The 25,693-nt window shown below is 39.8% G+C and overlaps 3 protein-coding genes across 3 annotated transcripts in view; 2 read left to right on the top strand and 1 right to left on the bottom strand.

Annotated features, from left to right (window-relative positions):
• The window catches only part of LOC146760284 (receptor-type tyrosine-protein phosphatase T-like), a 224,586-nt gene that overhangs the window by 169,737 nt on the left and 29,156 nt on the right, over positions 1–25,693 (bottom strand). The gene's annotated exons all lie outside the window — the stretch shown is intronic.
• Positions 6,113–10,547, top strand: LOC146760286 (kinesin-like protein KIF20B). The gene is made up of 3 exons (XM_085551401.1): positions 6,113–6,260; positions 8,697–9,900; positions 10,341–10,547. Exons 1-3 carry the CDS (start codon positions 6,113–6,115, stop codon positions 10,510–10,512), a joined length of 1,524 nt encoding a protein of 507 aa, XP_085407527.1. The 3' UTR covers positions 10,513–10,547.
• LOC146760287 (kinesin-like protein KIF20B) lies at positions 13,638–19,405 on the top strand. The gene is made up of 6 exons (XM_085550798.1): positions 13,638–13,759; positions 15,268–15,468; positions 15,907–15,987; positions 16,716–16,842; positions 17,388–17,530; positions 18,546–19,405. The coding sequence occupies exons 2-6, from the start codon at positions 15,406–15,408 to the stop codon at positions 18,624–18,626; spliced, it is 495 nt and encodes a 164-aa protein (XP_085406924.1). The 5' UTR covers positions 13,638–13,759; positions 15,268–15,405; the 3' UTR covers positions 18,627–19,405.

Consider the following 25,693-nt stretch of genomic DNA (forward strand, 5'->3'; position numbering starts at 1 on the left):
ATTAGTGGTGTGCTACACCACACTGGGGTATTTTAGTTGTGGAGTATGTTAACTTGATCTTACTGATGAGGTGGTAAAGTGTGGACTTCACAGTGTGAAAGGCAGGTGGCAGTAAAATTCCTTCTGAATTATTTCAAGAGCACAGCTGAGTATGAAGTCTGGCTCCAATGATAATTAAGTATTTCGGGGAAAAACAACACCTGTCTTCTACATGAACCAAAGATGTGTAAAACTGTTCTAGGTTTAGTGAGTATGTGGAAAGAAAATGCAGTGGACAGCTATATGCTGATCTCATCCTACTCCATTAGAGAGTTAAGATGTGATCGTGCGATATAGGTGCCTTCTCTAGTTTCAAGACCCGTGTTCCTAGGTAAAATACTTGACCTTATAAGCTAAGTAGGTACAAGCTTTGCTGACTATACAAAGCCAGATCTGGGTGAGTGTCATGTAGATGAAAACTTCTATGATAGAAGTTTTACTTCTAAGCATACTGTATCTGGTAGGTGAGATTCCTCCTCTTCAGTAGATGAGAATTTCTTTCTACTTTTGTGCTCTATAAAAAAGCAACACAACCTGAAGCCTGGGAACTGAGTATACATCTATGAACATCATGAGATCTACATGTTGGGAGCTATTCTGTATTTTCTATGACCAAAGTACTTAAAAATATTATATTTACAAAATTTAGTCATAACTTCATTTGTGTAACACTTTGATAGCCTGAGTTAAGAAATAATAAGCTGCTTATCTACATTAAGTGATCAAGTATTCTACCTTAACTTCCTTTTCTGAGAGTTGACCTAATAAGCCATAGGATATGGAAGTCCTGAATTAAGAAAATCCCAATAAGAAAAATATTTCAGGAGTCCAAGATTCATGAAGGGTAAAATGCAGATTATAAATGGGCTATTGAAAATCATCTTATTAAATAACTCCTTTTCCTGTTGGGGATTCTCTCCCTATTTGTTCTTTTTCTTTCTGAATCAGGAAGCTGAAGTGCATCAGATCTTATAGTAAAGGAATTGTCAGAAATGAGTAGTAAGGTGAAACCAGTCAAAATGTGTAGCCAGGATTTTTGTGTTGGCACCTTGGAACTATACTGTATTGTTTTGTGGTAGAGCAATACAGCTGCTTTTAAAAAATAAATAAATAAATAAATAAAAGCAACCAGTGGTGTATTGGTGCTGTACATCAATAATAAATCCTAAAGTCTCTGTTTTCTTTCGTAGGTAGACCATCACAACAGCACTAATGACAAATCCCCAGCTGATTCTAAGGGTATGTTTTATATTAAACAGTAGCAATTAGAAAAGCTTCTGTAAGGTCAACGACTGGCTTTTTTGGCTAATGCTGATAATAAAAGGATTATTTAGCTTTTATTTGTAACAGAACGGAATAATGGGCAGGACATCTGGGCAGAAAACAGAAGGAATAAAATGGCTAGGAGACTACTGGGACATCTATCATAACCTGGTTTTATGAGGTGAAAGTAAAACAAAGAAAAAGAGTATGATTTCTGATAAGATTCCTAGTGGTTTTCCGACAGGCCTTTAGGGCACTTAAGAACTCACTAAATACTTTTTTTTCCCTAAAAAGTCAGAACGAAGTGTCCTTACTAGTTCAGTTCTCTATATTGTAAAGACTGAAGAGTTCTGAATATTTCTAACCCAACTATAGATGTTAGATTGGGTTTTGGAAGTGAAAAAGCAAGCTTTATAGCAGGCGTGTCTTTGCAAATGTGTAGGGCAAGCGTCTTGACTTCCAGATACTTGGTGTTTGTATGAGAGGTGGGGATTCTCTGTGTTTATGTTCTGGGAAAAGTTTTAAGCTGTAAGCTTAACTATTACTTATTTTTAAATGCAGCTAGTTTTACTGTCTCTACATTGACTTGTAATATTTTCTACTTTGCAGGTGCAGAAAATCTCTCAGAAGGATCAGACCAACTTAGCAGATTATCTATAGATGATTTTGTGAAGTTCTCTGGGTTTCATTTTTTGAGATTTACAATGAATGTTTTTATGATTTACTGGCTCCTTTATCAAATGACAGAAAAAAAAAGACACTTTGCCTTGCTCAAGACATCAAGGGATCAGTAAAAGTATGTTGAGTAGAGTTGGAAGTACGAGTATGAATGGTCAGGATATCTCCACGTTCTATGCAGTCCATAAAACTTTATCCTGACTAATGTACCGCGAGCTACTGAATATGTGAAGACTAGCTTGATTAAGTATGTGTGCATACCACTTCTGGTGGTTTTTGTTCATTTTTTGATGTTTGGTAGCCTGAAGTAGCTCTGAAAACATTTATAGTTAATTCTGTCACTCAGATCTCTAACCTTGTAAGCTTAGCAACTTGACCCTTCTTAATCTTTGACTGTCTGCATCACTGCAACTTAGTATTTCCATGGTATTAAAGCTGACTGTGATGAGTAGTCATGTCCTCACCTATTACTTCTTCCAAGAACAAGGCTCCAACTCTATCTGTGAGATTGTGTGGCCTGAACACTTCTGAAGCTTTTCTTTTCATAAGCTACTAAAGATGAATAATCAGTCCTTGGCAGTGCCAGCATGGCTTAACAATCGTCATCTTGTAAGTAAGGAAGCTTCACTTGTGGTCAAGGACACAATCTAAAATATGCGTGACAGAGCTGACTAAGCTTTAAGGTTGGATTATATCTGTCACGATGAAAGTGATTTTAGCAGCTTAGCAGAAGTGTGATGTGATGAACTTGTATGAGAGCTGACCATTTGCTCTTTGACCATGTTTGTAATTTTGTTGACTTCTTGGAAACAGGAAATTCTTTGATAAACTGGTAAACTCTTGATTGTGTGCAAGTCTTTTACTTTGTAACCTGCTAGGCTCTTGCTTTCCCTTGTATACTCTACCAAGTATTGCACTTGTCATTATCTGAAGGTGTACTTGTTCTGTCTGCTATTGAGATTTGTAACTGATGTCTATAGAGTCACCGGGTAAATATTTTAGCTGTATGGTTTTGTGTAAATATTTGCCTACAGAAGATTACTGAGACTTAAGTGCTCCTTTTGTTAAGCTTCAATGTAACTGATCTTATATCAATACAGGAAAAGACTACCTACCATTTAACTACCATTAAAGCAGAACCGGCAGAAGAGAACACTAATAAAGGAACTGAAAGCAGCCAATTTTCAGTGCTTTCAGTTTGTCACGGGTTACTTAGATTTACCTATGCCCGTGACAGGGGAAGCCACCCCACGCCCCCCCCCCGGGGCCCGGAAAGGAGGGGGAAAAGGGGAGTGGGATAAAACAGTGACAATCTAAGGAGGAAAAACTTATTTTACTAAATATGATATCGAAATACAAGATAACACAATATAATATAATTAAGGCTAACAAAATCGAACGAAACAGAGAGAGAGAGTCTCCGAAAACCGAGAGGCCTACTGTGAACTCTAGGCGACACGGCTGGAACGCTTCCCACTCTCCGAGAAGTTCGAGAGAAGAAGGAGGGCACTCCAGCCTGTGAACGAGATTATATAGAGTCCTGGTCCCGTGACTTATTGTTACTCCTGTTGTTCTCTGGGATATGTAGTCTTCTTTTGTGGACTGCACATTCAACAGAAGTATCCATACTTGACATGATGTTATGATGTGGAATACTGATAGCAAAATTACAACATTACAAAACCATGACATTCCACCCCTTATTCTACATTATTACATCATGGTTAATATATACATATATATACATATATATACACGTATGTAAAATTGTGATAGCTAAATAGTAGAATTGCATGTAACATAACTAAATGTACAACTATAATAACTAAAATACACTACACATGCAAACATATATATATATATATAGATACATAAAATTATTGACTGCACTCCCCCAGCATCAAATTCCCTTGTGGCACACATTGAACATCCCCATCCTTCTGCATTACCCACCAAGTGCACCCAGGTCCCTGGGCAAAGACAGTTCCACGGATAGGTTTGCCCTTTCCAGAAGCTGGAAGGACCCAAACAGCTTTTCCCAACATGTTCTTTACATGTATAACAGGGACCTTATCTCCTTCTACAGTGTGTAGGGGGCTAGATTGACTAGGACCATCACGATTGACAGATCCTCTAGTATTGACCAACCAAGTGGCTTCTGCCAGATTCTTCTCCCAGTGTTTAAATGTTCCACCACCCATTGCTTTCAACATAGTTTTCAACAACCCATTATATCGTTCAATTTTACCAGAAGCTGGTGCATGGTAGGGAATATGATAAATCCACTCAATGCCATGATCTTTGGCCCAAGTATTTATAAGAGAATTTTTGAAATGTGTCCCATTATCAGATTCAATTCTTTCTGGGGTGCCATGTCGCCACAAGACTTGTTTCTCAAGACCTAATATGGTGTTTCGAGCAGTTGCATGGGGTACTGCGTATGTCTAGTAGTTCTTTCACCCGTGCTCGTAGTGCAGACGTGGGCTGATCATGCCACTTCCTCATGTCTTCTCCACGGTCACGTAGGTAGCGCCACATGGAAACACGCGGTGCAATCGTACTGTTGTTCTTTGCTCGAGCTGGGAAGCGTGTGCGTTTAACAGCTGAGACTTTTGATGATGCAGGTGGGGAGTAGGACTGGACTAGTTTGATCAGATCCTTCATTAGACCTGGTGGCCCGTACGAGGATTGACCTTCATCAGTTGTTTCTGATACTATTACGGGATCATTACAATTAGTTGATGGAAACAATTTCTTGCACATTTCATCTACTCGGTTTTCTAGCCGTGAGATGGCAGAAACTGCGGCATGCAGTTGGGGGAGCTGCTGATCGATGGTTTGAAGCATTATAATCAGCTCAACAACTCGGGGCCATCTGTCCACGAATCCTTTAGATCCTGATACCAATGACTGTGCAATTCTCTCTGGTTCTGGAGGAGACTTCCGCATAGAACGAATGCATAGGAACATATATGCATGCATTGATAGTGATAACATGAATGCAAGTATGAACCCTATCTCAGTTATTGAAAAGCGTGTGGAAATCTGAGAGTACAACCTAAATAAAAAGGGTTTTTTTAGCCTGTACAATGAATTAAACATGGTAGTGTTTGTAAAATTGCCTGTTCCATCTGGGATGCAAGTATTTGTAAAATTGCCTGTTCCATCTGGGATGCAAGTGTTAGTAAGATTCACAATTGCATCTGAGGTGTAGATGCCAAAATTCTGACCATACCACATCTCGTAAAAGTACCAGGCAGGTGTCTCCATCAGTATCCACCTTATTAGGCTATATATCTGCACAATTCCACAACACCAAATTATGGTGTTAATAGTTGACCAATACTTTAAGAAGATCATAATTGCTTTCAATCCCTTAAACAGAGCAACTGGGATGAAGAGTGGATTCATAGCTGGCAGGCTCTGTAAAAGTCAGAGCTAGCTAGCTTTGCTCTAAGGGAGAAAGAAATCCCTTTGTTTTCTACACAAAAGTTAGATAGCAATGCTGAGAATGTGCAGCAGCCCTTAATGTTGACAATTTGTCTGGTATTTCAAGGTCACGTTCTCCGTGAGCAGCTACGGAAAGATAACACTCCCAACACTCCCGTAACGAAGCTCTTTAAGAGCAAAGAGAGAGTTGTTCTAAAAGCTAAAAAGCTCTATGCCCGCATTCTCCACCAAAAAATCTGTCACGGGTTACTTAGATTTACCTATGCCCGTGACAGGGGAAGCCACCCCACGCCCCCCCCCGGGGCCCGGAAAGGAGGGGGAAAAGGGGAGTGGGATAAAACAGTGACAATCTAAGGAGGAAAAACTTATTTTACTAAATATGATATCGAAATACAAGATAACACAATATAATATAATTAAGGCTAACAAAATCGAACGAAACAGAGAGAGAGAGTCTCCGAAAACCGAGAGGCCTACTGTGAACTCTAGGCGACACGGCTGGAACGCTTCCCACTCTCCGAGAAGTTCGAGAGAAGAAGGAGGGCACTCCAGCCTGTGAACGAGATTATATAGAGTCCTGGTCCCGTGACTTATTGTTACTCCTGTTGTTCTCTGGGATATGTAGTCTTCTTTTGTGGACTGCACATTCAACAGAAGTATCCATACTTGACATGATGTTATGATGTGGAATACTGATAGCAAAATTACAACATTACAAAACCATGACACAGTTAAAGCACTGAAACAAGATAAAACTGAGTTGGAAGTGGGAAGAAAGCGCAGTACTGATGAAGATAAGCCTACTGTGGAAGAGCCACCTCCAAAGAAAGGTACAGTTTCTTCCATCGTTGAACAGGGTGTCTTCCAAAACAATAAATTGTTTCCTATTCCGGATAGGAAGCAAAAGGCTGTGAGGCGCGTACCTTATGGTATAAGGAGAAAAGCCACTGTGTTAAACTGTAAATAGAAGTAACTGTTATGTAAATATCCCTTTTTCAGAAGGTCCTATGCTGTTCATTTTTGAATGCCTAAGAATAAAAGTTTTTTGCACTATTTTTTTCCTTTTTGCTGCTTTTTCCTCATCTGTTGATGCACTTGCAGATTTGGTAATAGTTTTAAAGCAGTTTCTTTAGGATTGTTTCAACTGCTGTTGCTGATCTTCTGAGTAGCATCAGCTGCTCAAGTGCTTTTTTTTGTTTGTTTGTTTTGTTTTTCCTGAAGCAACTATCAAAATTGTTGACGACCTGCTAATTGCTCGCTCATGGGCAATATTTGAGCAAAATGGTTTGGATAAGCTCTGATGCATTTAACTTCACTTCTGGGCACAGCTGAGCATCAGTGTTCCTAGAATTAGGGAAGGCATATACAATGTAGAAGGGAAAATCTAAAACTTAGCTGTATTCCCTTCCTTTCTTGTATTCCTCTTGCAAAATATGTGCAAGGGAGAAAGTCAAGGCCTTCTTTGGATGAGATGCTGTTCTTGGATGATTTGTCCCTGCTGCCTTTATTTGGCATAAATATTGAATCCTAATGTGACCACTGAATGGCATCACATATAAGCATCTTACCAGAGACTGAGGGAGGGATGTGGACTCCTCCATACTCCAAATAGTAGTGGGTTTGTTCTAATCATATGACCAAAGCTCTCATTTAAAAATTAATGACAGCAATGCTCCACATAGGAATTAAAATGGGTAGCTGATAGTCACAATGTCAGCATGAAGTTTTCGGTTAAGAAGTACTGAGTATTCAATCATGTTAAAATTTTCTTCTATTTGTGAGTATTAATAGCGTCCAATTTCAAAAAACTCTTAATATATATTCTTTAGCTATGTTAAATATACACAGTAGAACAATGAGCACAGGTATGTTGTGCTGGTTCTTTTGTAGAATTAGTTATATAAGTAGCACGAGCAAAAGTGTTTTAGGAGATGCTAGGTTATCTCAGCTTCAAGTTCAGGGTATTTACACCATTCTCTGAGCTTTTAGGTCTTGTTTCCTATGCTCTGTAATAATGCTTTTTCCCTACTTCCTGTGTAAGGAGCTTCTAGACTGAACATTACACATCTTCTCCCTAGTCTTATTTATCTTGCTTTAGTGCTTGCTTGTTGTTTTCAGCATAAAGTGTTTAGATTACTTATAAATCATATTCCCCTCACTAGTGTTGCTGGGTGAGCAGTCAAAACCCAAAACCTGGTTTGGGGTGGAATATGCCACTGCTGTTTCTTCAGTATGACTTTTAAATCAGTTGAGGGCTGTATATAAAACTCCTTAGATGAGTTAAGAGGCTGTTTCCATGCAGTACATGTGAATCTGTATGTAATGCAGGCTGCACGTGGGCACTATAAAATTCTGCATTGTAGTAATAAAAGGACTGTACAAGAATCTCCATTGAATATATTGTTGTGGTGACCCAATCCCTAGTAAGTCTTGACTTATATTTATTTTTTTTAATACTTAAAGTATGCATATTATGGAATGGACATAACTGGATTCTAAAGCAATGATGAAATACAGCAGAAGTTGCTTTTGATAGAAAGAAAATGCATGTGATTTTAGTTAATTGCTCACCAGTTAAAGAGAAAAACAGCCCCAAGCTAATGGAATATTTATGGAAACTTGAATCTGCAAATTTGTACAACTTTATGAGTGAACTTTATATGCAAAAGAGTAAGTGTGGACAGAAGTAGGAATCCTCATATTTTGTTTAGAGATCAACTGAATAAGAGAGACAGATATCAACACTTAAGTGATCAACTTGTCCAGGGTTTTATCTTTCTTTTGAAAGTAAGAGGACTGTGAGTTGGAATGAAATTTCTTAGAGAACTGTTTATCTACCATTTAGATGTAGATGGAGTGATTCCTGGCTGCCTTATAGGGATTGCTGAAGCACGGAAGATAGAAAGAATATAGCTGTGAATTATCTATCTCGTTCCCATGTTTCTTAAATCTAATTAGATTTTCTACTGGTGTGGAGTGGAAGGTTTGAGTAGTGCCATGGTAAAAGTGTTCTTCCAGACTGAAAACCTTTTGCTGTTAATTCTGTATAGAAATCTGAGGCACCTGATTACGCGTTCAGAGGACTTGAATTCCTTCACTAGTATCAAATACTATGTGATGTGAGGGCATGGCTTGCATATTACGACAGTGTTTCACTTAGAAGTTGCTACTTGGTGTTGTGAACTGCTATGTAATAATGATTTTAATCAATCTGAGCTACATTCCTTTTCCCTTTTTTTTTTTTTGTTTGTTTGTTTGTTTTACAGTAGTTGTAAATGAGAGAAAGAAAAAGAACACTGTAGAGCAAAGGACAATTGAACACATGAAACAAAAGTGCTCTGCGTACCGAAAGGAAGTACTAGCACTGAGGGAAAGAACTGAAATCTTGGAACGTCATTTAACTGTGCTTGAAGAACAATGCAGAAGAGAAAAAAATAAAAAAGAAGATTTCAGTAAGCAGGTAACAAGCCTGCGTATTGAGCTTTCTTTTTCTGAAGAAACAGCTGATGCCCTCCGTGAACAAATTCTGCAGGGTCAAGCTGACTATCGGGGAATTGCTTCTGAACTGGATGAACAGAAATCTATAAATATGACACTTGAAAACAAAAATGCCCAACTAACTAACAACATAGAAGTTGCCAAAGAATATATAATTGATAAAGTGTCACAAGTAAAAGAAATGCGGACCAAATTAGATGAATTATACAAATGTCACTTAGAGTTTCACACCATCGGTACTGACTTTGTCAGTGTAAAGGATTCCTCAGACTCTGAAAAAGATGAGCCAGGGACATCTCAAATTAGTTCTGCATGCATTCAGTCACAGACTTCTTCCATCTCAGATCTTGTGCAGGACCTCTCCTTTAACTATAGTCTTGAAAGGATTTGGGAAGTATGCAGAAGTATTGTTGATGTTTCCTCACAAAAAAGTCAGCACATCAAAGCACTGCTTCAAGACAATGAAAACCTAAAGGCGGGACTGAATAATGCTGAAAATCATAATCATCAACTTGTAAGGAAGCTATGTGAGATTACAACTCACACTAGTCAGGAAGATGATCTTGTGAATCAGTTACATGAGCAAATAGAAAAGAAAACTCAGGACTTTAAAGAAAAGACTGCAGAAGATCAGAGAGTGATTGCACAATTTCAGGAGGAAGTTGCCAACTGTGAGGTAAAAATAAGAGAGCTTGAATATCTCCTGGAGGCTTCCAAGACAATGGAAGACAATGTGTCAAAACTCAATGAATTACTTAAAGAAAAAGAATCTATTATTGTTAATCTAGAGACAGTTACAGCAACTCTGCAGGAGAAGTCTGCTAATGCAGACAAAAAGGTTGAAGAGTTAAGTAGCAAAGAAGCAAATCTGATTCAAGAAGTTATGCAGCTGAAAAACAGCTTGGAGCAGATGAAACACTCTCTTCGGGAAAAGGAAGAGAGTGAAATGGAGAAAGTTCAACGTATAGAATCGTAAGTAACCACTGAGTTAACTTAGAGCCCTTTGAGAATGAACTAGAGTTAAAAATAGTTAATGGGAACATCCCTTCGACTTAATGCATCTGCATGCTTATCAATGGCCAAACTACTATTTTAGGATGCTTTGGTATGCTACTTGTGTTCCAAGGGAAAACAGGAGTGTGCAAGGAAATAAAGAATAATATGGGGATTTCTGGTGGTTTTGTTGTACATCCCTCAGAATAGCATCTGAATAATTTATTGCTTCAGCATCTGATTATGAGAAGCAAGCTGAAATTCAAAAGTAATTGTTTAAATCTTGTTACTGGTCTAGATAGATTTAAGAGTCTATTTACAAATAGGAACCAACAGGCAGGGCATGGATTAAGCTGTAATTGCTGTTTCCATGAGATGTGTAACAGTAATGTTCTTTGTCTCTTTATTTTTAACATAAGGCTAGAAAATATTCTTTCTGAGAGTTCTGCCCTTGTACTGAATTTGAAAAAAGATTTGCAGAGGAAAGAAGAAGAGTATGCAGATCTAAAAGACAAACATTCTGATGCCGAGAAACAAATTCAGCAAGTACAAAGCGAGGTTTGTAGTCAACTGAGCTATTTTTTTCTGTAAGATTATGCTTGGCTTTCTGCTGTTAAAACTTCTCAAACTTTAACTATGAAGCTGGAAATTTCACACTAGTGTGGCTAGCAGCAAATCTTAGGTAAAGTTGCCATTGAAGCTCTAGAGGGGACCAGAAGTTAAAACATGGTTTCACATAGATAATGAACAGAGGAAAGTAAAGTTGGTTGGTAGTCTGGAATAAGGTTTGTGAAGAGAATAGCTAATCTGTCTCTGGAGGGGACTTGTTATTATCTCTACGTTACTGGTGACTTGCCATTGGTATCCGTGGTAACTCCAAAGCCTAAAACCTAAGTCTTGTGAAAAAACGCTGATAACTGGGAAGAAGAATGCTATTTACTTGAAGAGAAATAGACTAATTTCCAGAGGCTCTTTAATATAAGCATGTATATTTTTTTTCTTCAATTTCAGCTTCAGTGATGTTAATAGTTAAAATTTAATTATTAAACAAGAAGATATCTTAAAACCCATTTTGCAGGATCTTAGTCTGAAAGTTTATTGGGTGTGCTTGGGGTGGAAAATTGAAGCTTAAAAATGAATTCATGTCTTCCTTGGTAACCTTGCACTTGCTGTCGTTTTCCTACTCAGCACTTGTTTGTGAATTCCTCTTTATTTAATAAAGAAGTATTTGTCCAGGTTGGATTACAGAAGTCTTTTAATGAACCGTGAGCTGTGCTTACATTACAGGTGTCCACGATGCGTTCTGTGGAGGAATCCCTCAGGAACAAGATGGAAGAACTTGAAAGGATTAATAACCAGTTTAAGGATGAGCTGGATTATAAAGACTATACTATCCAACAACTTAAACAGGTATTTTTCTTGCTCTTAATTTTTATTAAATGAATGATGCAGGTTTTCCAAGCAACAGGAAAAAGGTCAAAAAAAAAAAAAAATTGGAGCAAAATGAAAGTGGCCAACTTAAATTAGTGGTAGACCATGAAAGATATTCAAATAATTAGTCACTACAGAGCACTGGCAGATTGCTTTAAATACAATAATCTGCATAGTAAATACATATGTAATACATGCATGTAACCTGATCTTGTTGAGTGACATCACGATATGTTAATTGAAATGTCTTACCATAAACTCTTTTTATCAGCTTGAGTCCTTATTTATGCTATATGAAAAACTTATTAATTCTAGGCTGTCTTAAAGATTCTGCTTTTTTCTACTGTGTATGCTTTTCTTTCAACATGAAATATAGGAGCTGGAGGAAAAGGACCATAATATTCAAAAGTGGCGTGAGGAGAGAGATCAGTTAGTAGAAGCTTTGGAAGAACAGCTCAAAACTTTGGCTTCTAATGTCATACAAAAAGAGACAGAAATAGCAGAACTGAGACAATCTGCCTTAAAGGATTCAAGCAAGGTCAGCTCTCCTTTCCTCCTACCTGATTAGCTACCCATAAATTCTGTAAGACTCCTGTACCTGCTCTTTGTATTCTGGGTGTGGTTCTGTTCATGAACACTGTTGTATTGACATCATGTGCAACTAACCAAAAAAAGCACCAGCTTTTATTTTTGTTCTTCAGAAACAGAATTTCTGTTAATTACTAAAATTTCAATTTTTTCAGTAGTTCAGATAAGCAGATGTCAGTTTGATGCTTATGATCCTACAATCAGACTGGACATCTGTAGCTTTTTCTGATAATTCACAGCATTTTTGGATCCCAAGCTAGGCTCAATACTCAGACAGTAGTTCTGTCTCAGGTTTCTTACTTTCTTTGCTTTCTCTGAGGTAGTATCTACAATGGCATGAAAAGACAGAAGGGGACGTGGAGAGAGATTAAGGGAAGCATCAAAAAGCAGAGGGGGGATGATCTCTGGAAGTTGCATTTCTTATTTCAACATCCAGCTTTTAATCAGGATAGCCAATCTAAGCCGTAGCATAGAATTTCAGAAGCTAAACAGAAGACTAAATGAGTTGTGCTCTTTTGAGAATGTTTGGATTCACTTTCTCTGAGAAGAAAGATGTTCTCATAGCAAAACTTCCCCTACAACTGCCGACTTTCTCACAGTACCGAGGATTTGGGAACAAATAAAAGCTCGGGTTATTATATCTTAAGAGAGATGAAGGCTGAAGCACATAAGTAAAATAGAAGAATCAAAATATATTGTATTACAACTTCCCAGGCAATTCTGTGACTACTGCACTTGTAACAGTGACCGTACAAATCCGTGAAATGTTACTGTTCTTGAATAGTTAAGTGTTCTAGCCTGCAATTCTAAAACTGATGCTACTAAGTAATTGCAATACTGCTTGTGTGTGTTAATTCCTTTTGCCAATCCCAGAACTCAGCAGTTTTTACTGTTTATTAGGATAATGCAACTGTGATAGAAGAGTTAAGAAAAGAACTGGCTGACAAAGATGACTTTATAAAGGAATTAAAACAACGCATTAACCACAGTAGCCCTCAGTGTTTGCCAGAAATACCTTTACTTGAAGAAAGACAAAGTAGAAGGAATGACTCTGTAAATGAAAAGGTATGATTATATTTATAGAAAGTCAGTACTTAACATCTTGTTAACCCCTTTTTGTTCTTCTGTTTTCCTAGGAGATACTGGAGCTGGAATCATTTTTCTTAGCATATAGTCCTTTAACTACATATTCAGTGATGAGTACTTGTTGGTTCTTTTTGTCTTCCACTCAAGCATGAGCTCTCATCTTCTCAAAAATATTTTATTTACTAGAACACCATCTCTCTGTGTACATTATGGAACTTTTCCATGCAGTTTTCCATGTATTCGTATGTGGATGCTGAAGATTAGGCAGAGGTTTAGCCTTTGGTGTTCTAACATAGCAGCTGTGAGCGTGCAGAGTATGGGGGGAATGGATGACAAAACGACTAGCGTTACAGATTTTGTCCCTAAATAATGTCTCGCTTCCTCTCTTTTGGAGGCAGAATACTGCCTGAGACTGTTAGTGAGACCCAGTAGGGTGTATCTGAAGATCACACAATGAATAGATGTTACTACCTTCCCACACTTGTGCTGTGTTTCAGCTTACGTGTTCATGTGGCGTCTGAGCTTGAGGTTTTACACTGTAACTTTAGAAAACTCGAGATATTTTGGAGGTCTAATGCATAGCCTAATCTTTACTCCTTTTAAATATTTACAGCCTAGGAAACAACAAAGCAAAACTAAAACTGGAGAAAGTATTCCATTAAGATGCAAAGCTGAAGACAATTATTTGTCACGTCCATGTACTAGGAGCCTCACTTCATTAAATGAATCTGAGGTTAGTATGAAACTTCAGATCTGAAAATGTTGTGATTGTATTGCTTTTGATAAGGAATGAGTAGGAAAAGATCTCATGTTCTCTAAACAATTCCCAAGTTTTAATTTATTTATCCCTTTCAAGGTGATCAGATCACCTGTTTTTATAGCCTTTGATAGGAATAAAAGCTGTTGAAACAATTGTGTGATGCATTTTTGTCAGGTGCTGTTGAAAACTCTCCTCATGTTAATGCTTATGAAGTGGCTCATGATTAGATAAGTTACTTGGAAAAAATTCATGGAGCCACTGAAACGGACACAGCAAATTGAACTTATTTTCTTCCTCTGCAGGATTTCTGGATATTGTTTTGTTAGCAGATGATGTTAATCATTTCTATATAAGTTTTTAATTGCTAACTTTCATAAAATAGCAGTTACATATATTTTAAAAACAAAGTATTTATTAACCAACTTAATTCTTGGAAATACAGTGGGTGGTGATACTCCATTCAGATTCTTAGCAGAGCCTGATAAAGTGGCTCTGACTACTTTTTGTCTTTCTACAATCTTTGGTAACTTTTTGAGAGGAAGAAGACTCCCCTCAGGGGGTCGGAACAGTGTAAGTAGTAAAAGCTGCTAGTCTGTGTTTGGGACACTGGAGTTTGCTAGTTACTAGCAGCAGTAGAAGCAGCCATCTACCATTTTCTGATGTCCCCAGCAGCCTGTCTTCCATGTGTTCAACCAGCATCTGAACTCATTTTTGATATGCTAGCTGAATTCCTGCCATAGAGAAGGAGGAGTCCAGGTGATCTCAGTTCTGACTTTGTTGTTCCTGTTGAAAAAAACAGGATTGGGTGGATTGTGGACAGTAAGTGCTGCTGGGGAAATGCATACTGACATTTCCCTGTCACTTAGCTGTGCATTTGCTGCCATTTGACCATGAGCAGGTACATGATAGCCTTCAGCTTAAGTACGGTGTCATTGCTTGAATGTCTGTATTCTCTCCAGGGAAAAGATAGCAATGGAGTTCTTTAATGACTTGTACTGGGCTTGCACCTTGCCAGCTGGACCTTACTTATGTAAATAACATCTCTAGTGTAGAAGAGGAAGGGCAAATTCCCTAAGATTAAGCTGGAAGTTAATCGAACACTTGAATCAAATGCTCCTGTTCCTGCCCATTTCTGACGCAGCAGAGTTGAGATGAAGAAAATTGTGTCAGTTCTACCACCATTCTCTATTAAAAAAAAGTGTAGTTGTCTGTGCCCTTGAGAAAAAATGACTTGTAAAGTATCAGGCTCAGTTTAACATGGAGAACTTTTTTTGTGATCATAGATTGGAAATAATTTTAAATGTAACAAGTTCTAGGAAAGAAGGGTAAAACTCTGCTGTAACTGAAATAGACTCCTTCTGTTACAAGTGTTCTTACAGCAGGAAAATTGAATGCTTACATATCCTTTTCCAGATGCTTTATAGCTTTTTAATCTCATGGCTACCTTAACACTTGCACTTAAAATTCTTCTGTGCTATCAGGAGCATTTGGGAACTGTTCTCGACTCTTCTGGAGTGTCCGCAGAAAATGGCAAAACTAGTCGGTTCCCAAAACCGGAGCTGGAAATCCCACTGACACCTCTGCAACCTGATAAGACGGAGATAAAGCAGCACGGCAGCATGATACCTTTAGGAGTGAAAATGCCTAAGGCAAAAAAGAAAAGAAGTGATGACATGGATGAGGTATGACCTAGACCCAACAGAAAACAAAATATCTGATGCCTTTTTACCATTCTCATTTAAGCATTAAAAAAATGCTATTTCTACCTCAGTAAAGTAGTTGAAGAATTTAATCAATGAACTGCTTTAATGAACAAAACTAATAGCCAAGCTCAGTGATAATGGTTTAAGAGAAGGGAATTTCTCTTAACTTCATTGTGTATTTTCTTTGAAACCTGTAGACATAAATCAGCTTTTTAGACATCATGAGATGTCTAATACTGATATCTTAATGTCCTGTTTTTATAATTGAATGCTTATTTATTATTTGATTTACAGTGGAATAGTTACCACTAGCAGATACTTCCCTACTATTAGCAAAAGTGTTTAAAGTGTTCACTTTTGTGACATCTGTTGTTCTTTCCAAAAGAATCATGGCTGAAACTTGTCTTATTTTCCCAGGATTTTGTGAAAAGTGAGAACACGAAAAATACAAAATCTGTCATGGCTTTTAATTCACCCTCTGCAAGTGATGAGAAAATGGTTGGTTTTTGTTCTAGTTTTGAAGCTAGCTTGGGACTTCCTGTAATTGTGTGGTCACACGAAAGAAGCAGTGTCTTATCCTTATGTGTATACCTGAATGGGAATCTTACATGCTTATGAGCTCTTCCTATTAAATTCCATAAGCTAACCAAAGGGCAAGTCAGTCTGTCCCCAGAGCATGTAATGGCTGTACTGTGTAATGATTTGGAGGGAAGGATATTGCACACTGAATAGTTGGGAAGAGAAGCTTTAGTGTATTATCGTGTGCTTTTGTAAGTGAAGCCCTTGTATTAAACTAAGGTTCATATCATTAATATGCATGGCAGTTATTAAAAACAGATGTTCACATGTGATAGCAGTATCCTTGGCATGGTCAGAGTATGAGTAGTAGATTTTTCCCATCTGTTGTCTTCTGTTTTGTATGTTTGTTTATTTTATGTAATTAGAACAGCTTATGTAAGAAACAACTCCACAGCTTGGGAGCTACTTTTAAAGAAACTACTGCCTTATTAAGAAACTTTAAGAAACATATGCCTTGAAATAGCTGAGATTTTGACAACTCCCTAAAGGGTATAAAATTGTCTACATTACTTGCCGTTGTGGTATCATCAGCATAATGAACAGAGGTGTCAGTAGTAAAGCTCAAAATGTCAACTTAAAATAACGTTGAACTAAAATGAAGTTTAAACAATGCTCTTGTTTCACATGTTCACATCTCTGTTGAACAGAAATCCGGAAAAGACTACTTCCTGAGAAAGCGAGTACATGCTTCAAGACTGACTAAAAAGAAGGATGAAACACTGCAAAAAGTTGGAGATTTTATTCAAAGCTCTCCTTCTATTATACACTCTAAAGGTTGGTGTAGAATAAGTTTTATTCCATGTTTTCTAGACATTGTAGAATGGCTTGTTTCTGCTGTAGGCTATTAATGTATGTGTTCTTAGAGAACTTGTCTGCCATGTTAAGTTGTCTTGTCCTTTGATTTATGAAGTAAATGCATTTATTCGTCTCTTCAGAGATTCATTATTACATTTGTGAAAACCTACAAGTATACAGAGAAAGTTGGTTCTGTCTTGTGCTTCTGTCAGCACGAAAGTTAGGCCTGTTGTTTAACTCCTGCTGAAGTTTCTGACTTCCAGCGACTTCTGAGCCATGATTGTCTTTCATACTCCATTTTAATGCGTGCTTTAAGCTGCCGTACCTGAACCTATAAACAGTTTCAGCTATAGAAGCAATAAAGAACCTCGATGAACACATACAATTTCTGAGTATTTTCACTTAAATTTTACGTGTCATTTATAAACCAAGTTTGTTACAAAGCTTTTTTTGCATTCATTGATTTAAAGACTCACAAAACCAGTAAGTTGATTGGTTTATGTATCAAAACAAATTTCTTCTAGCCAAGAAGCTGATGTCAGCAGTAAGTTCTCCTAAATCAAACGAACCTGAAAGTCTCGAAGAAGGAGAGACCAAGCCAAAACGATGCAAAAGGAAGCTGTATTCCACTGTCGTTTCTGGCCCTCTAAATATACCTGCTTCTTCGGTAAGCGATTATACTGTAGTCTTGGCTTAAAATAAACTACTAAGGAGTCCAAACAGACTGGAGGTTTCATCTATTTGCAGGGGGAGGTTGAAAGTACTGAGGTATTTCTTTATTCTACCAAGTCATTCTTGTTGGTCTTCCTGCTGTTCTGTTTTATTTTGTCCTCAAAGATCTCTGTGTTTGGCTGGCTTACAGTTTACTAAGTAGGTGATGTAGCAATCACGGAGATGTCTTCTAATTTGGAGTCATAGATAATTTCAGTGTGTCGGAGTGGGATTATTCTACTACACGCTTTTCTAGAGCACAACTTAGACAGCTTTTTAGGTATGCTTAAACTATGATCTCCTGTCTAAGCCAACTTGCAAAGGATCTGATGTGCCAGTTTCATGACTCTGTCGGCAGCTATTGTGCTAAGAACATTCTTGCTCTGTTGGAACTGCATCTTTTAATTATATTAGAGTCCTTTTTCTGTTCAGCATAGTGATCATTTGCCCATACTGTAATATCCCTCTGAATTTTTTGATGATTTGACGAATGATAGGGGCAGAAACCAAAATGTTTTTGTTTTTTTTTTGTTAGAGGATGAAGAAGATGAGAATTTCTTTTCTCACTGTAGTTCTGAGAACATGGAACTGAACCGAGAACTGAAATTCTGGGCAAGTCATAGCTACAGGGATTGAGGCTAAAAATGTTTTCTGAACGCTTCATGTTTCACAAAACAAGTATTATAATACTCTTTTGAAAACAAGTATTTCAAAATGAAAGCTGCCTTCAGGCTTTCCTCAGATGTGTGTGCTTTTTTAAGATAAACAGGATTTTGTACATTCTCCATATTTGTTCCTTGTGATTAAGCTGCATTAAAATGATCTCGGTATCCCATAGTTTTCTGAATAAAATATAATAAGCAAATGCCATTCTGAAATCCATTTAGGGGAAGAAATATGTTTGCGTGGGTCAAGAAGAGCTTGTCAGTCTTGTGTGAAAAGATGAGTAACTTTTGAAATGTTTTCTTCAGGAATCTGAGGAACAAAAGAAGGAAAGTGATCATCTGATCATCAAGCGACGGCTGAGATCCAGAACAGCTAAAAAACCTTGAAGAAGCATGTTTGTTCCCTTTTCTCAGGACATACTTTTATCGTATTATTAAAACTGGTTGTTAATAAACAGTAACAGTTACTCCTTTGTGTTCTTAAATTTGTATATAGATGTTTGTTGCAGAACGGCGGGAGAAAAGCAGACGACCACACCTGTCATTGACATATGATCAGCTATTCTCGTTTATTCCTTGGCTGCGTGTACCTTTATAATACGGATAATTAGCTCATACATATTCCAAAAGTGGAGCTCATCATTGGTTCCCAATTACATACTATCCCCGAGTATCTTAACAGCTTGTTGTTATCAACTGAAAGCTACTCCCTTGCTGAGTTCCCAGAACCATGGCTAGTTTCTCACCATCCCAGGGCATCCTGTTGTTCTTGCTGTCCTTGCAGGTGTTATGGCTGCTTGCTTAGCTGCACCATGTTTACGACCCTTCTCAGCTAACTAGCTGTAAAAAACACTCTCTACATTTCCCCCGTTTTCTTTTAGGCTGAAAAGGGGTTTGATTTAACGACCGATTAATCATATTTAACAAGCAGTTCAGTTCATTTGTTCAATCAGTTCTCATGTAGTTTTATCCTGCTTCGTAGCTGCTGTTCTGTGAACTTCTCATCTGGATCCATGACGGACGCTCCATAGAATTCTTCTTACAATACTGCCTATAGAATAGCAACACTACTTAAATTAATAACATAACTATTATAACTCAATCAAGGCCTCGATTGACAATACTCTAAAAGTGAAAAAAGAGACAAGTCAAATACAACATAACAACATTACTGTTAAACCCACTAAAAAGAACAAACATGTTTGTACTGCAACCTAAGTTTCTGTAAACTGAAAATAAATCCATGAGGGTCCAATTGTGTTAATCTGTAACTGATCAGGAAAAGTCTTCAATTTTCATATACTCTGATATATTGATTTTAATGACCACTAAAATTTGTGCAATAAATGCTTTTAAGATGCTCATAACCATGCTCTACCGACTGAGTTATCTGGGCTAATAATTGATTAATGATCGTGCAATTTTATGAAGTAACATGTCAAATAGAACCAATTTTAGAGGACAAACGTACTAGAGTATCACTAGGGGCATTATTACTTATTGGCCCTTGAGAAACAGCAAGCCATGTTGGTGGAGGATGCGACAGGTAGTGCCAGCAGGGCGTCCCCTGCTTCAAGGTGCACCTTTCCTCTCTCACCCATCACAGATTCTCTCCTGCATTCAGGGTCTGAAGGATTTCTTCCAGTTGTACACCATATCCGCATGGCCAGTGCGTGATATAGAGCCCAAGTGGAACACCTGCTTGGAAAACAGAATAAACTATCAAATTTAGTTCTATTAGCGTGCACTTTTGTCTAAAATGATGCATGGTTATATTTCAAAAATCCCAGTTAGTTAGATGTAAGAGAGGTATCTATTCTATGATACAGGGTCATCTCTTTGCCTGGGATTCCTTTCCAGGTTTTGTCTTTGCAAATTAAGAAAAGCTAATTAATAGGCTAATAATATCATAACCAAACAGTACTAAAACATTAAAAGAGCTATTCCTGTAGATTCTAGCATTGATTAGATCAAATCCTGTTTAATACACATCTGATCTATTACTAAAATAGAAGAAGCACACAACATCCTAGCTAATGCCTTAAACTCTAAATCTTGAGACTGCATTGGTAAAACAGAAAATCACACACTATGTCAAACTATTACTAATATTATCTATAACACAGCAAGTTACAAAGCAATATCACTAAGTAAGAAACACACAATTACAATTACTATGAAGGCTGGATGCTATTTTCTGACTTCAGATGAGACCGAAGATATCATGCTGGAACCCACATAGGGCCAGTCCCTGTGGAAATACGAGCATATTCATGACCCCAAGTTGTCAGTGGTAGGGGACAGCCCCAAAGTCCTGTGGCCATATTCCAAACATTAACCATAGGCTGTTCCTTTAGCACTGGGGAAGCCTCAAAATGACAATCCACATAAGCTGTATCTCTATGATCACGATTCAAAAAATTCAGCACAAACAAAACAAGCAAAACCTTACATAATATTTTCAAAAAATTCAGCACAAGCAAAACAAGCAAAACCTTGCATAATATTTCTTGTAGCGTGTCTCCCATATTCCCCCTTTTTTGTTTAATAATAATAAGAATGGATTTCAATGTTTGATAAATGTGATCAGTGATAGCTTGTCCAGTGGGAGAATGAGCAATGGCCGTAGTATGTTTAACACCCCCTTCTTGGAGGAAAGTTTGAGTGGCCTTAGAGGTATACGCAGGCCCATTATCTGTTTTTGTAGTATGTGGGATTCCCATAGCAGCATAAGCAGATAACCAGTGTTTACGGGTGTCATGACTGTGTTCACCTGTATGTGCTGTGGTAAATACGTAAGAAAAATTAGTATCTATTATTACATGTGCATATTTTAGACAGCCAAATTCAGGAACGTGAGTGACATCTGTCTGACACAGTTGAAGAGGTGCTGTGCCACATGGATTTGTCCCAATTTGAGGCAAAAAGATATCAGTCAAATTATGTAGCTGGTATTCAGTCATAAACATGGTGTATTGCATAAGAGAGAGGATCATTCTTAACACAGTTTTCCAATCGTGAGGGGTCATAGAGTAACTGTCACTGTTTGCAACCAAAAGATTGTATGTAAAGGCTGACTGAACTCCGTATGTTCTCACTGACTCCCTTAGCTCCTTCACTGCCTCACAAAGCAGGGATTCCAAATGGGGGACCTGATTAGGAAAGGTTTGCAACGTGTCAGCATCACCCCTTAATATAGTTTCTTTTCTGCACTGCTCTAAGACATCACAGTACGCTGTAGGGAAATTTGTCATTCCTGCTCCCTTCAAAGTATCATCAGGAGGAAATGCGTCCGATTCTCTTTCTGGATCTACTGGACCGGGATCACAATGATCCTCTGGTTTCGGTCCGTCCGTGTCTTTAACTACGTTACACATGGGCTGCACAGACGCAGCCGTGCACGACGATGGGGGGGGTGGCATGGCGAGGCGCAGAGAACGACGTGGGCGGAGCAGAGGGCGGGGGCGCGACGAGCGACGTAGGCGGACTGAAGGGCGGGGGGGCCGTAGAGACCGACAACGCGGTGAGCGACGTGGGGGGGGCGGCAGGCGGCCGCTGGCTGGGAATGGCTGGTTGTGTCGGAGCGCGGCCGCTGTTCTTTCGTGCGCTGGGCTGGAGGTTTCTTGACCGGTGACGGCAGGTGACGGTGTTGTGGTTGTCCGAGCGGCAGTTCTGGCACCACACACCGACAGCTTGGCAATTCCGTTGCAAATGTCCCTTAGTGCCGCACCGGAAACATTTAAAAGAGGTGCTTGGGCCTGCACTGGTTACCACAGATGCTTGTAAGGGTGCAAGAGCTGCTGACACTTGATTCTGAGAAGCCTCAGCCTGTGCCTTTAATCCTGCCCCTAGCTCTTTAATAGCCTCAACTATGAAAGCCTGAGCCCCTGTGGGCACACTCGATAATCTGTCTAACGCCTCCTCTATTGTCCAGTTACTCCTCAAAGTACTTAGAATGCCACGAGCTGTAGCATTACAATTCTGAAGTGCACAATGTTTTAGCATTATTTCCCTCATGTACTCTGGTACTCCAGCCTTCTCTATGGCTCCAGCTACCTTATCTAGAAACGCTCCAAAATCCTCATTTCTTCCCTGCTGGATTCCCATATAAGACGGCAGCCCACCTGGTGCCTTGATCTTATCCATAGCCTGCCTGGCCAGATACATTGACTCCCTACATTTAACTGGTCCTAATAAAGCCTGGGCCTCCGTCCGGATGAAAGGACCCACCCCTAAAAGTTCTTCAACGGCGACATTATACAAGGGATCTCCGGGCTGCCTAAGTATTGCAGCACTCTGTTGGCACATCTCTTCCCAATAAGCATTAAATAGCAGTTGTTGGTGCTGCGAAAAAATCAAACGACAATCAGATGGCAACAAAACCTGAGTACTCCAGGTATAATCCAGTATCTGTCTCGCTGGCTCACTTTTTACTCCAAACTGACTGACCGTAGACTGCAATTGTGACAACAACTTCCAATCTAAAGCACTGATAGTAGCCTTTGTCCCGCCTGCAACATTAGGCGAATACCCCCCCGGCAGCACCATCTGTTGCACCGCTTCCAACGCCTCACCGTCTCCCGCCTCTAAACAAGCCCGCGCCAGCGCAGCCCAAGCCCCCTCCCACTCCTGCGCGACGGCCTCCACCAGGGCACTCCGTGCCCCAGGGAGCGGCTCATTGCAAAGGGGGGTCGAGGGGGCCGGCTGTAGCGCCATGGTCGATGCAGGCGGCTCGTCTGATACAGACGTGCCGGGAGATGGAGACGGGGCACTCGGCTCCGCAGCCACCGGCAATGCAGGCTCGGCGGCCAGCGGCAACTGTACAGTGGACAGAGCAGGGGGCACCGGGCAATCCAACCACTCATTATAATTCTTATTCCTCCCCTGCACAGCACTAGCTTGCTCTGCCGCTTTCTTTTCTGCCTGATGTAGCTACAAATCATTATAAACCATACGCCACCACTTCCCGCATTTTTTAGCTGTTTTATCCCCATCTAATATTCCCTGAAAAATTGCATTTCCAAATTTACGCCACTCAAAAAGATCATGCACTAAATGCGGATTCTGAAATAACCATTTAGCATACCCATACGCTAATAACTCGGGGAGTTCCTTTTGCAAGTCTGTCCCCTTAACCTGACGCTTTCTTTTCAAAAAACAAGAAAATACCTGACACCTTTTTTTAAAAAAGCAAGAAAATAATTCATAAACCACTTGCCTTCCCATACCTATTTGTCAGCGCGCTGTTGCAGCCTTAAAGGACGTCGTCAGCCCGTATCAGCTAGGCCCTTCTATAAGGTCATGTAGAGCACCTGCACCTTCTTTTCCTGGTGTATGCTATCCCCGCTGCTTAAGAATCCGAACACCTTCGCTGCTGCGATCCTTCCTGGTAGGCCACGTCGGGGGTCACCAATTGTTGCAGAATGGCGGGAGAAAAGCAGACGACCACACCTGTCATTGACATATGATCAGCTATTCTCGTTTATTCCTTGGCTGCGTGTACCTTTATAATACGGATAATTAGCTCATACATATTGCAAAAGTGGAGCTCTTCATTGGTTCCCAATTACATACCATCCCCGAGTATCTTTGCAGCTTGTTGTTATCATCCTGAAAGTTACTCCCTTGCCAAGTTCACAAAACCATGGTTAGTTTCTCACCATCCCAGGGCATCCTGTTGATCTCACTGTCCTTGCAGGTGGCATGGCTGCTTGATTAACTGCACCGTGTTTACGACACTTCTCAGCTAGCTGTAAAAAACACTCTCTACACAGGGCTCCTTTTCCAATTCTGTAATGCTTTTCTCTTTCAGGGCTGCTTTTCCTTGCTCTTTTCCCCTTGCAGGGCTCCTTTTCCCCTTGCAGGGCTCCTTTCCCCCTTGCAGGGCTCCTTTCCCCCTTGCAGGGCTCCTTTTCCAATTCTGTAATGCTTTTCTCTTTCAGGGCTGCTTTTCCTTGCTCTTTTCCCATTGCAGGGCTCCTTTTCCCCTTGCAGGGCTCCTTTTCCAATTCTGTAATGCTTTTCTCTTTCAGGGCTGCTTTTCCTTGCTCTTTTCCCCTTGCAGGGCTCCTTTTCCCCTTGCAGGGCTCCTTTTCCCCTTTGGGGAAAACAGTATTTCCTCCTTTGGGAGGAAATTTTACTACTCGGAAAGGGTAGTCAGGCATTGGAATTCACTGCCCAGGGAGGTGGTAGAGTCACCGACCATGGGAGTGTTCAAGAAATGCTTGGATGTGGTGTTGAGGAATATGATTTAGCCAGGAAGTATCGGTGATGGTTGGACTGGATGATCTTCCATGTCTTTTCCAGCCTTGATAATTCTGTGATTCTGTGAACCACAGAGAAACACCATCTGCTTCCTTAAGTGAATCTGGGCTGGAGAACAAAGGACTTGAGCTCATGTACAGTGAGGTGATCTACATGTAATTAAACTGATGTTCGAAAACCTACAGTACAGTGAGGTAATCTACATGTAATTAAACTGATGTTTGAAAACCTACGGTGTTTGACTCTGGTAGTATCTGCAACCTTAGATGTTTGGGAAAGTACTTAATTCTTGAATGGCTTCTTACCACGGTTTAGTGGGCAAATACTGGTGGTAGGTGGATGGACTGGATGATGCTTTAGGTCTTTTCCAACCTTGGTGATTCTATGATAGTATTTCTATCTATCTATCAGACCTGGCTGCCCTGCCTGTCTCATAGAGGCATCAAGTTCAGTTTCGTTTCCTCATAAAGGAGCAGCATTTTGGAAGGGCTGTGGAGAAAACACTTCGCCACCGAGTTTATTTCCACAAGCTTTATTATTATCTTTGGGAGAATATCACGAGCAGGCTTTGTTACTACGACTACGGAAAGCCGCGTTACCACAACGGCTGGCCAATAGCGAACCTGTTCTAGTAAAGATCTATGTTTGATCTAGTAAATGTGTATGTTTGATCTAGTAAAGGTTTATGTTTGGTGGCCCTGCTAGGCAGGGGGTTGGAACTACATGATCCTTGAGGTCCCTTCCAACCCGGGTCATTCTGTGACTGATTCTGTGTGACTCTGTGGAGGGTGAGGAGGAAAGGCAGGATCGCAGTGGAGCACCAATCAGAACTGAGGGCTGAAGGGGAAGGCGGGAGGGATTGGCCCGGGGAGTTAGAGGAGGGGAGTGGGGAAAAACAACCAATCGTAAGTCTGAACGCAGAGGTGAGGGCGGGTTTTTGGCCATAGCAACCAATCATCTGTAGATTGAGATGGTCCAGCGAATCACATTCATGTTCTTCAGGTCGAGCCAATCGCATGCGGAGCGGTTGAGCATCACCCAATGGGGACGCGCTGAGCGAACAAAAGGGGCATTCCAAGCTGCTGGCCCCTTTTTTCCCTCAGCCCAATTTCACATGACGCAACGGTTGGAGGAAGCGGTTCGCGAGCCGTAGTCGCCGCCGCCATTTTGTGAGCGTTGAGACTTGAGCC

This window comes from Coturnix japonica, chromosome 6, assembly GCF_054131305.1.
Source record: "Coturnix japonica strain WE chromosome 6, WE-NBRP24, whole genome shotgun sequence".
Classification (NCBI taxonomy): Eukaryota; Metazoa; Chordata; class Aves; order Galliformes; family Phasianidae; genus Coturnix; species Coturnix japonica.